Genomic DNA, 13420 nt, shown 5'->3' with positions numbered 1-13420 from the left:
CAATAGTTGCATAATTCGCTAAGGCTGATGATCCACAACTCGCTCACAATACCGCACCTAAATGGAGATCGTCTATTTTGACGTCAAATCTCCTGCAATTTTGGTGAGTTGGCCGCCGTATTATGAAAGTTTTTGTGAGCCACATCAGTTAAAAAGGTTGCGGGACAATAAATGTACTACACTGCTATTGTTTGAAAATGTGACACCTTATAGCCTATATTCAATCCATGAAGTCTCTTTGTTCTGTAGAAACAATTCGTTCTTTTATTTATAAATGTTGGCCGGAATGCTTGCTGGCTGGGGAATCTGTTTCGCTAATCAGACGGACTTACGGTGGTACTGAAGGCCTTTGTCTAATATTTGCGCAAACCTGTGCTAGTGATCGTGTGACCTTTGATGCCAACTATTGACAATAACAATGGGGTAGACTACAATTCAAAATGCCGTTTTCTTTGTTTTAAGATATGTGCTATTCACTTTGTTGTTGTGTAATATAACCCGAAAAATACCCTTTTCATCGTTGTTGTGTAATAATACCCTGCTTGACCTTCAACAAAACAAGAAACAGTCACAAAAGGTCATTATTAAGCCACTATTGGAAGTGTAGTTTGGTTTCTGAATTCTACCTTGGTATGACCTAGTAGTTAACAGAAGCCGGAACGCCCTTCCGTGTAGAAGCTAGTGGCTATGTCCCTAATTGTTAACTTAACCAACTTTGTTTTCTCATTTTAGGAAAACTTTACCCAGTCTTCAAACACTTCCAGCCCAGATGCGTTGTTTTTATCTAGCCTACATTCAATCAAAAACATCCCAAATATTTTTTTCCTTGCACAATTTTTATCCGACCGGAGAAGAACAGTTTTGGCCTTTACTTTACTGTATGGCTATATGTTCCAAAGTGTACATCAATGTTAAGATTTTCATTAATAACGACGATAATTGCAACCAAACAAATTCAAATGCCACTGCTGTATTAATTAGTGGAAGTGCAAACAACTTTTTATCCGAAAGAGAACCCAACCTCCTAAGCAAGGAACATTTTTTTATAAAAAGAGTAAACAGCAATTCATTTACATGCAGTAGTTTTTGCTATTTTTCAAAAAGCTTAACTCCAAAACAAGATTTACTCATTGAAGCAATATAAACAACCAGTTGGATAAGACAGTGCTGTTTTACATGGTTATAATTCCAATTTTCTAGAATGGTTATAGCTGTAATATATTTACACCGAATTCCATCACTTTTTTACAGGTGTGTCTCAATCATCTGTCTCAGTTTGGTTTCATTTGCACCACTGAGCCGATCAATCTGTTAAGTGTACAAAAGAAAGGTTTATGCAAGTCTGTACAAAAATATATATATTTCATTTGTGTTAGGTCTGAGTACATCACAACCTGTAAACAAACCATCAGGAAAACAAACAACCAAAAAACATGAATTTTAATCAATTATAGTATCATACAATATTAAAAATGCTATAAGTATATACATGCTGACCTACAACAACAAAAACAAGTGAAATCTGGTTTGTTTTTGCATTTGAAACCAGTTGTGATCATATTAATGCAAGTTGTGTATTTCAGTGTCAGTATAGTTAGATTTTATGGAAAGTGTGAACCATAATATGCCTTGCCATAAATAGCCACAGCTAGTATTGAGGTTTTTGTAACAATAATTAATAAAATTATACATACAAATATGGGTTATTGATTATATACGTTTACATAAAATGTAAATTGACCAGCTGCAAACACTGCATGCACAAAATTGCCCCTGCAACATCATTTCACAAATTGGCATTTAAACCGTACCGGTATACTTGTGTGTTTTTACTCATAATTTATGGTTACTGGGATAATAAATGTAAGTGTGGGATTCTAGCAAAGCCGACTATTATTAGCCTGACTAGTAATTTCGGATGAAACGTAAACTTTACTAAATAACACTAGCAATGATATTACAGAACATGTGTGTTGTTGTCATTTAAGTGAGTAAGACTTTCCTGATGTGTAACTAAACACACATTTATTTTGGTTGTATTTAGGAGTTACGGCAATCCACTCACATCAGTTGAAGTTTACGATCCAACCTCAGATGTCTGTACACATGCTTTTGATCTTGATCTTTGACGGTGACATGCTTATAGAGGCCCCGTCATAATTTCCGTAAATTTGTTTCTCAGCCTAGCTGTTACCTCCAATAACGTAATATCACTAATAATCTGCATGCAATGAAAACATAAGCACGTTTAGATGGGAAAACTATGCACACAAGTCCAAAGCTCTCGTGTTATTTCCAGGACACTACTCTAAAAAAACAAGCAAAAATATTCAAAATAGGCACGCTGTTAAGTCTGCGTATTCTAAGTTTTGCGCGCCCTGGCGGTTGCCTACTCAACCTAACGGACAAGTCGGCCCTGCGTCTTGTATTATCACCGTCCTTTTCATTGATTTGAACCACTCAAAATCATTAATTCGCGTTCAGCAAACATGTCTGCTTCCTCATTGCTTTCCTCTGTTTCAATTTTACGAAGACGTTCGGCAAGGAAAAGGTAATTTTTCCTAATTCAATTATTTCATGTTGGAGGCTGTTGATGTAGCAGAAACTTGACCAACTCCTGGTTTATATCATTAACTTGTGGCTTCAAGTTAAAGTCAAAAGCAATTCACCCTCCAGACAATGTGATTTGTTTTCAATGTATTTTGTCTGTTTGTAAAGATTCAATATGACGCAATCATTTTTTTTGCATTTTTTGTACCTTCTTTCAAAAGTACAGGTAATGTCAATTCTCGAACTAGCGTTAAAGAGCAACGTTGTGGAAAAGTCCATGATATGTGGTTAGAGTCTGAGATACAAAAAAATACCACACCTCGGACTTCTTTGGCAACGCCGAGTATGTGGTGATGTTGCAAAAACAAAACTACTCTTGATTCAAACCTGAACAATTCCATTAATTTTATGGTGCATTCGACAAAATTATAATATAACGACGTCGTCATCACAACCTCACCGGCTTTTCGTAACTAACTTTTTGCCCACCTTCAGTTCATTTGTGACGTCACCGTTTAATCTACGTTTATTTCAACCAACTAATCTAAGTCGAAGAAACTTCAAAGAAAACATTCACACAAAACATCGGTATTTACATTGAAATATACAGTCTCCCGAACAAGGAGTGCAGGACTTCCTCATTTACATCATTCAAGCGTCTTGCGTTCATTCGGGATCAGGGTATTCTCGGAAATCTTGGTTCAATTGAGCGAACCCCACACGATCATTGGCGTAGTCGAAAGTGGTGTAGTAATTTCCAAGGAAGACGTCGCCGATGAGCCAAGCATTCAAATCCATTATTGCCGAGAAACCAAGGAGACATGCTGTCGGCTCCTGCGACATATCGACTCACCGTAAAATCTTTTGTATTCAATACAAAATGTCTCTTCTGGCAAACAATATTTATATATAACTTATCAGCATCCTTTAACATTATATAAACATGTTAGTTGTTATATCTTCTCGACCGATATATCTACTCCAGTTGGTTTAACACCGAAGTAATACCATTTACCTTTAATGTGTACTGCTCAGGTGTGAGTATGTAGTTGATGCCTGACAGCGTGATGGTTACATTCGGCAGTTTTGGAATCGTTGCGCAGGAAATCACACCATAGTCATTAGCTCCAAGAATAGTTCTAATCTTTTCGAGTTCATTCGGAAATACATAAATAAATGGCCACTCCACAACGATTACGGCGTTGCAGCCACCGACACAAAATTGTGCGTCATCTTCTTTTCCAATCCTCATACCGTCCATGGCAATTTCCCATGCCCCCTGCATTATAGTGATATGGATTACAATCATACTTGTGAGTTATATTTGACAAACATACGTTTTGAACAGTATGATAGTTGAACTCTCCAGTGAATCTTGTGGGATCCACACCGCCCAAGTACAACTCTCCACCATCACGTTTAAACGGATCCCTAAAAGCGAACGTCATTCAAAATGTTACAATAACTACATATTGTATATAGTATGCTACTTGACCTGTTTAAATACAATGAGAATTGATTCCATGGCACTACTCCCTGCACATACATTTGGCCAAACACATTTAGCCCATTTTCAAAAGATGTTTCAGGATATCCAATTCCTAGGCAACCATCAAATTGAGCTTCAGAGTAAGTGTCACTATAAATCCTGATTGCTTCAACAAATGTTTGGTTAAAACTCTTCACGCCACCGATCTAAAATGTATGGGGATATTTCATCGACTGTTTTGCCAATGTGCAATGGGTTATATTTGTTGAGTTTACGCAGATCCATAGATTTAAGCCTATAAGTTTTACGTTTAAGGAAGGAAAGAAACATTCAAAGTTTAACGTCAAACGAAATGCTTTTGTTGTTTTACAAAGTGTCTCAAACAAATGTTTTAAATATCGGAATCGGCAAGGAAATGTCGCGATAACAATGGGCAATCCGGGAAATAATCCTGCAGCTACAGGAATATTGTTATAATATTATTGAGTTGTGTCTTTCGGATAAAAACTAATTTAACTTTGCTTCAATCGCGTACAAAAAATCGCTTCATCATCTCACCATTAGCACGTCCTGGCCAAATAAACCACTAACTACATCGTCATGATATTTCAATCCATTTGTAGTATAGGTTAAAGATGCAATGCTGTTGTATTTGCGATGTCTTGCTGCAGAAGATTAGTTGTAGGTATTTAATAATGGTTTAGTGTTTGTATTGCAAACGAATTAACAAAACAGATGATCTTACCACAAGCAACATCGGATCTTCTGCATTTAATTGATGGCAACCAAAAAAATGAAGACCATGTGGTAATTTGCACAGCGAACAACTGAGGGGGCGTCCCTATTTCGATCTCTCCAACATACACGGTCTGAAAAAGCACTTGATAGTTTAATCTATTCGTACAATGACCATATACGTACATTGTCGTAATTGGTGAGCTGTTCGTGACGTTTTCCAACAGCAGTAGAATCGAACTTCACATATTTACTGTGCTGTGTGTATTTGATGTTCTCTGTTCCCCGTTCTTTCACGTCCCTGTGTTTTCTTCTGTGCTTCTGAAGTTTTACACTAAACACAAGTTACTCTGTCACTATAACAACAAGGTAAAACGCTAGCACATTTACAATTCGCGCAGCATTTCCGTAAATATGTGACAAAGCACGCTTTGGATAGGAAAAACCTTAATCCGCATCACTTACATGTGACCGCAGCTCAATGTTTCCAACAGCAGAAGAAATACAATAACTTTCATCTTGGTGTCAACATACAACAAAGCAGTGAGTTATTGAATAAATTATACCAAACTAATCCTGTGGCACAACGTTTTAATTTTATAAGCTATTGTGATCAGGAGAGACGAGATGCGAAACCCTTCGCGTTTCCAAGGATTGTGTGATGAACACGAAACAATGAACAACTTCATAAACAGAATCTTCGGCAATAAATGCACGGAAGTCGTTTCAGAAGTTGCTGATCTAGAAAGAAGTAAAATCCATTGTCTAGGTTTCTGTTGCTCTCGCGTTGTTATTGTTGATACAGACCGGCGAGCTTCCAAGTATCTTTTCTAATCACTATCCTGAAACCGCATGTAAAAAATTTCTTTTCATCAACACGGTTCGGTTACAATACCGGTGTTTCGTGTTTCTCACACAAAAACAACTACGCAGATGAAAACGATACACAAAAAAATAAAATCACTAGGATGCGGATAAAACCTGTAAATGTTTGTAAATTGCAATGTTTAACCTTCCCATGGAGTTACTAAACCTTAACAAGCAAATGCATTAAATTCACCACACGATTCATACCGTCTTTCGAAATAGAACGCTGTATAGATACTTTATTTCTGCCGATCAGTTGCAGCGACTGCTAATGTGTAAAAATGGAGCAACATGTTTGTGTTTTTTCTATATTATGGGGTGTAGCTATAGTTCAAAATTAACAGCCAGAGCAAGGTGTGTTTTTTCCCAAACAATGATAATTAAAACAACAACACACCCAAGAGATTCGTTCAATCTTTTAGTATTCCGATGCACGTAAACGTAACCATTCATGCGATACATGGTCAGAATCGCACGTCCTGGACTAACACGCATGAAAAGTGTTTTTCCAAATTTACCAGAGAGGCCAATAAATGAACCCTACTGGAAGAAGACCCAAACAATATACCCCGTGAAACCGCATAGCTCCTGTAGCACAGCTGGCAAAGCGTTGGGCCCTGGGTTACGAAGCCTGTAAACCTAAGGATCCCAAAACGATAGCTACGATCGCCAAGTAAAGACTTACGCAGCTGGGAGATCATGCAATTGTGTGAAACATTACTTTGTTTTTGTTTGTCATGTTGTTGATTTATTTTTTCCAAACATTCTTCAAATTAAATCTGGTTTAGTGTTAAACCAAAAAGCATCAAATTATCTACAGTGTAACATTTACAACAGTTAATGATATTACTTAATTCACACATGATGTATTTAAAGTTACATGAACAAATATTTCATATAAATGCAAACAAGGAAGCTAAGAAAATTCCTGAACAAAGTTTTGTTGACTTTAAAACCTGACAGGAGGAGGTTTTAATCGTGACTTCCTGCAAACAGTTGAACAATACGAACCTAGAGTCAACAAATGGAAATATGTTTCTCCCCTCCTATATCCTCGTCGCCATCACTCTGCTTGTGTTATTGATGGGAGGATTTATGTTGTGGGTGGATTGAGGTGAGGTTCACGTTTTGATTTTTTTAGTAGTAATTTTGACGTCACTGTAACGTTTGTTACTCATAATTTAAGGTTACTGGGATAATAAATGTAAGTGTGGGATTGTCGCAAAGCCGACTATTATTAGCCTGACTACCAATTTCCGATGAAAATAAGCTTTACTAATTATTGCTAGTAATGATAATATAAAGAACATGTGTGTTGTTGTCATTTAAGTGAGTAAGAGTTTCCTGATGTGTAACTAAACACACATTTATTTTGGTTGTATTTAGGAGTTACGGTAATCCACTCACATCAGTTGAAGTTTACGATCCAACCTCAGATGTCTGGACACATGCTTTTGATCTTGACAAACCAGTTTTTGATGCGACTGTTGTTGTTGTTTAAGATGTGTCTGCAGTCGACAAACCGGCGTCAATGTTCGGTTTTAAACTCAGTGATTTTTAGCATGCGGATTGCAATGTATATGTCATGTGTTCGTGGGTGGTTTTCTTGCCATATGTTGTTACAATTGTTGAAATTTTTGTTCCTTACTGGACGAAGGCATGAATAAAAATTAAGTACTTGCTTTCATTTGATCTTTGACGGTGACATGCTTATAGAGGCCCCGTCATAATTTCCGTAAATTTGTTTCTCAGCCTAGCTGTTACCTCCAATAGCGTAATATCACTAACAATCTGCATGCAATGAAAACATAAGCACGTTTAGATGGGAAAACTATGCACAAAAGTCCAAAGCTCTCGTGTTATTTCCAGGACACTACTCTAAAAAAACAAGCAAAAATATTCAAAATAGGCACGCTGTTAAGTCTGCGTATTCTAAGTTTTGCGCGCCCTGGCGGTTGCCTACTCAACCTAACGGACAAGTCGGCCCTGCGTCTTGTATTATCACCGTCCTTTTCATTGATTTGAACCACTCAAAATCATTAATTCGCGTTCAGCAAACATGTCTGCTTCCTTATTGCTTTTCTCTGTTCCAATTTTACGAAGACATTTTGGAGTGGAGGCTGTTGTCCTGTTGGAGGCTGTTGATGTTATCAGAAACTTGACCAACTCTTGGTTTATATCATTAACATGTGGCTTCAAGTTAAAGTCAAAAGCAATTCACCCTCCAGACAATGTGATTTGTTTTCAATGTATTTTGTCTGTTTGTAAAGATTCAATATGACGCAATCATTTTTTTTGCATTTTTTGTACCTTCTTTCAAAAGTACAGGTAATGTCAATTCTCGAACTCGCGTTAAAGAGCAACGTTGTGGAAAAGTCCATGATATGTGGTTAGAGTCTGAGATACAAAAAAATACCACACCTCGGACTCCTTTGGCAACGTCGAGTATGTGGTGATGTTGCAAAAACAAAACTACTCTTGATTCAAACCTGAACAATTCCATTAATTTTATGGTGCATTCGACAAAATTATAATATAACGACGTCGTCATCACAACCTCAACGGCTTTTCGTAACTAACTTTTTGCCCACCTGCAGTTCATTTGTGACGTCACCGTTTAATCTACGTTTATTTCAACCAACTAATCTAAGTCGAAGAAACTTCAATGAAAACATTCACACAAAACATCGGTATTTACATTGAAATAATATACAGTCTCCCGTACAAGGAATGCAGGACTTCCTCATTTACATCATTCAAGCGTCTTGCGTTCATTCGGGATCAGGGTATTCTCGGAAATCTTGGTTCAATTGAGCGAACCCCACACGATCATTGGCGTAGTCGAAAGTGGTGTAGTAATTTCCAAGGAAGACGTCGCCGATGAGCCAAGCATTCAAATCCAATATTGCCGAGAAACCAAGGAGACATGCTGTCGGCTCCTGCGACATATCGACTCACCGTAAAATCTTTTGTATTCAATACAAAATGTCTCTTCTGGCAAACAATATTTATATATAACTTATCAGCATCCTTTAACATTATATAAACATGTTAGTTGTTATATCTTCTCGACCGATATATCTACTCCAGTTGGTTTAACACCGAAGTAATACCATTTACCTTTAATGTGTACTGCTCAGGTGTGAGTATGTAGTTGATGCCTGACAGCGTGATGGTTACATTCGGCAGTTTTGGAATCGTTGCGCAGGAAATCACACCATAGTCATTAGCTCCAAGAATAGTTCTAATCTTTTCGAGTTCATTCGGAAATACATAAATTAATGGACACTCCACAACGATTACGGCGTTGCAGCCACCGACACAAAATTGTGCGTCATCTTCTTTTCCAATCCTCATACCGTCCATGGCAATTTCCCATGCCCCCTGCATTATAGTGATATGGATTACAATCATACTTGTGAGTTATATTTGACAAACATACGTTTTGAACAGTATGATAGTTGAACTCTCCAGTGAATCTTGTGGGATCCACACCGCCCAAGTACAACTCTCCACCATCACGTTTAAACGGATCCCTAAAAGCGAACGTCATTCAAAATGTTACAATAACTACATATTGTATATAGTATGCTACTTGACCTGTTTAAATACAATGAGAATTGATTCCATGGCACTACTCCCTGCACATACATTTGGCCAAACACATTTAGCCCCTTTTCAAAAGATGTATCAGGATATCCAATTCCTAGGCAACCATCAAATTGAGCTTCAGAGTAAGCTTCATTATAAATCCTGATTGCTTCAACAAATGTTTGGTTAAAACTCTTCACGCCACCGATCTAAAATGTATGGGGATATTTCATCGACTGTTTTGCCAATGTGCAATGGGTTATATTTGTTGAGTTTACGCAGATCCATAGATTTAAGCCTATAAGTTTTACGTTTAAGGAAGGAAAGAAACATTCAAAGTTTAACGTCAAACGAAATGCTTTTGTTGTTTTACAAAGTGTCTCAAACAAATGTTTTAAATATCGGAATCGGCAAGGAAATGTCGCGATAACAATGGGCAATCCGGGAAATAATCCTGCAGCTACAGGAATATTGTTATAATATTATTGAGTTGTGTCTTTCGGATAAAAACTAATTTAACTTTGCTTCAATCGCGTACAAAAAATCGCTTCATCATCTCACCATTAGCACGTCCTGGCCAACTAAACCACTAACTACAGCACCTTCAGCATGATATTTCAATCCATTTGTAGTATAGGTTAAAGATGCACTGCTGTTGTATTTGCGATGTCTTGCTGCAGAAGATTAGTTGTAGGTATTTAACAATGGTTTAGTGTTTGCATTGCAAACGAATTAACAAAACAGATGATCTTACCACAAGCAACATCTGATCTTCTGCATTTAATTGATGGCAACCAAAAAAATGAAGACCATGTGGTAATTTGCACAGTAAACAACTGAGGGGGCGTCCCTATTTCGATCTCTCCAACATATACGGTCTGAAAAAGCACTTGATAGTTTAATCTGTTCGTACAATGACCATATACGTACATTGTCGTAATTGGTGAGCTGTTCGCGACCTTTTCCAACACCAGCAGAATCGAACTTCACATATTTACTGTGCTGTGTGTATTTAATGTTCTCTGTTCCCCGTTCTTTCACGTCCCTGTGTTTTCTTCTGTGCTTCTGAAGTTTTACACTAAACACAAGTTACTCTGTCACTATAACAACAAGGTAAAACGCTAGGACATTTACAATTCGCGCAGCATTTCCGTAAATATGTGACAAAGCACGCTTTGGATAGGAAAAACCTTAATCCGCATCACTTACATGTGACCGCAGCTCAATGTTTCCAACAGCAGAAGAAATACAATAACTTTCATCTTGGTGTCAACATACAACAAAGCAGTGAGTTATTGAATAAATTATACCAAACTAATCCTGTGGCACAACGTTTTAATTTTATAAGCTATTGTGATCAGGAGAGACGAGATGCGAAACCCTTCGCGTTTCCAAGGATTGTGTGATGAACACGAAACAATGAACAACTTCATAAACAGAATCTTCGGCAATAAATGCAAGGAAGTCGTTTCAGAAGTTGCTGATCTAGGAAGAAGTAAAATCCATTGTCTAGGTTTCTGTTGCTCTCGCGTTGTTATTGTTGATACAGATCGGTGAGCTTCCAAGTATCTTTTCTAATCACAATCCTGAAACCGCATGTAAAAAAATTTCTTTTCATCTACACGGTTCGGTTACAATACCGGTGTTTCGTGTTTCTCACACAAAAACAACTACGCAGATGAACGATACACAAAAAAATAAAATCACTATAAGGATGCGGATAAAACCTGTAAATGTTTGTAAATTGCAATGTTTAACCTTCCCATGGAGTTACTAAACCTTAACAAGCAAATGCATTAGATTCACCACACGATTCATACCGTCTTTCGAAATAGAACGCTGTATAGATACTTTATTTCTGCCGATCAGTTGCTGCGACTGCTAATGTGTAAAAATGAAGCAACATGTTTGTGTTTTTTCTTTAACTATTATAAGGGGTATAGCTTTAGTTCAAAATTAACAGCCAGAGCAAGGTGTGTTTTTTCCCAAACAATGATAATTAAAACAACAACACACCCAAGAGATTCGTTCAATCTTTTAGTATTCCGATGCACGTAAACGTAACCATTCATGCGATACATGGTCAGAATCGCACGTCCTGGACTAACACGCATGAAAAGTGTTTTTCCAAATTTACCAGAGGCCAATAAATGAACCCTACTGAACGAAGTCTCAAACAAAAGTTAAGTTTTGCCTTAATTTGATGTTTGACGCTAAACTATAGCATGAACGCACAACCATAATTTCCGTAAATTTGTTTTTTATTCTGGCTGTTACCTCCAATAATATCACTAATAATCGGCATACAATGAACACATAAGAACGTTTAGAAGGAAAAACAAAGCGCACGAGTCCAAAGTAAGCACATTTCTTAGATTTAAGCTCTCATGTTATTTCCAGGACACTACTCGTAAAAATAAAACAAGTAAAAATATTTAAAACAGGCACGCTGTTAAGTCTGTGTATTTTTTCAATTTAAATTTTTCCAATTTAACGACGACATCCGGCAAGGTAATGGTAAATTGACGCAAAATGCTCATTGGTTGTGCGCTTGGGCAACTCCCTTAATCTGTAGTCGAGCTCTCGTCGAAACCAAATCAAAGCTTCAGAGTAATTATCACAAAAATAAAATCCGTCTGCTTCACCTTCCATTTTAAAATGTCTGTGTTTGTGTGGATTTTGGTTGCAATAAACTGAAAATCGATTAACTATTCTGAAAATAAACATGATTTCGGTCGTCAAGTTTTGACCCAGTGCTACCGTGCGCATGAGATGTGAATATGCCCGCGCGTTTTGTCCTTTATCGCCGCCCTCGCAAGCACTTTATATGGCCATCTCCTATTATGCAATTACATCCCAAGCAATCTACATCACCGTATATAAAACCAATTCATCGCAACCCATGGTATTTAAATTTTTCAAAGCATTTTTCACAACCTTTTGCTTTTAGCAATAGTTGCATAATTCGCTAAGGCTGATGATCCACAACTCGCTCACAATACCGCACCTAAATGGAGATCGTCTATTTTGACGTCTAATCTCCTGCAATTTTGGTGAGTTGGCCGCCGTATTATGAAAGTTTTTGTGAGCCACATCAGTGAAAAAAGGTTGCGGGACAATAAATGTACTACACTGCTATTGTTTGAAAATGTGACAGCTTATAGCCTATATTCAATCCATGAAGTCTCTTTGTTCTGTAGAAACAATTCGTTCTTTTATTTATAAATGTTGGCCGGAATGCTTGCTGGCTGGGGAATCTGTTTCGCTAATCAGACGGACTTACGGTGGTACTGAAGGCCTTTGTCTAATATTTGCGCAAATCGTATGACCTTTGATGCAACTATCGACAATAATAATAGGGTAGACAACAATTCAAAATGCCGTTTTCTTTGTTTTAAGATATGTGCTATTCACTTTGTTGTTGTGTAATATAACCCGAACAATACCCTTTTCATCGTTGTTGTGTAATAATACCCTGCTTGACCTTCAACAAAACAAAAAAACAGTCACAAAAGGTCATTATTAAGCCACTATTGGAAGTGTAGTTTGTCGTCGTGTTTGGTTTCTGAATTCTACCTTGGTATGACCTAGTAGTTAACAGAAGCCGGAACGCCCTTCCGTTTAGAAGCTAGTGGCTATGTCCCTAATTGTTAACTTAACCAACTTTGTTTTCTCATTTTAGGAAAACTTTACCCAGTCTTCAAACACTTTCAGCCCAGATACATTGTTTTTATCTAGCCTACATTTAATTATTAACATCCCAAATATTTTTTTCCTTGCACAATTTTTATCTGACCGGAGAAGAACAGTTTTGGCCTTTACTTTACTGTATGGCTATATGTTCCAAAGTGTACATCAATGTTAAGATTTTCATTAATAACCACGATAATTGCAACCAAACAAATTCAAACGCCACTGCTGTATTAATTAGTAGAAGTGCAAACAACTTTTTATCCGAAAGAGAACCCAACCTCCTAAGCAAGGAACATTTTTTTATAAAAAGAGTAGACAGCAATTCATTTACATGCAGTAGTTTTTCCTATTTTTCAAAAAGCTTAACTCCAAAACAAGATTTACTCAGTAATTTCGGATGAAACGTAAACTTTACTAAATAACACTAGCAATGATATTACAGAACATGTGTGTTGTTGTCATTTAAGTGGGTAAGAGTTTCCTGATGTGTAACTA

General features: G+C 37.2%; 2 protein-coding genes across 2 annotated transcripts; both read right to left on the bottom strand.

The window, feature by feature from the left end:
• Window positions 1–3779: 3779 nt before the first annotated feature.
• LOC145903466 (cathepsin D-like) lies at window positions 3780–6103 on the bottom strand. The gene is made up of 6 exons (XM_082991583.1): window positions 6039–6103; window positions 4961–5108; window positions 4785–4908; window positions 4598–4704; window positions 4097–4245; window positions 3780–3981 (listed from the first exon to the last, which is right to left on the bottom strand). Exons 1-6 carry the CDS (start codon window positions 6101–6103, stop codon window positions 3780–3782), a joined length of 795 nt encoding a protein of 264 aa, XP_082847709.1.
• Window positions 6104–8412: 2309 nt separating this feature from the next.
• Window positions 8413–10569, bottom strand: LOC145903368 (cathepsin D-like). Its single transcript, XM_082991483.1, has 8 exons — window positions 10442–10569; window positions 10163–10310; window positions 9987–10110; window positions 9794–9906; window positions 9293–9441; window positions 9084–9177; window positions 8762–9025; window positions 8413–8580 (listed from the first exon to the last, which is right to left on the bottom strand). Exons 1-8 carry the CDS (start codon window positions 10492–10494, stop codon window positions 8413–8415), a joined length of 1113 nt encoding a protein of 370 aa, XP_082847609.1. The 5' UTR covers window positions 10495–10569.
• Window positions 10570–13420: the final 2851 nt, after the last annotated feature.

The sequence above is a fragment of the Ascidia mentula genome, chromosome 1 (genome assembly GCF_947561715.1).
Source record: "Ascidia mentula chromosome 1, kaAscMent1.1, whole genome shotgun sequence".
Taxonomy (NCBI): Eukaryota; Metazoa; Chordata; class Ascidiacea; order Phlebobranchia; family Ascidiidae; genus Ascidia; species Ascidia mentula.
The sequence above is the reverse complement of the archived record's forward strand: the minus strand, read 5'-3'. Positions and strand labels throughout refer to the sequence as shown.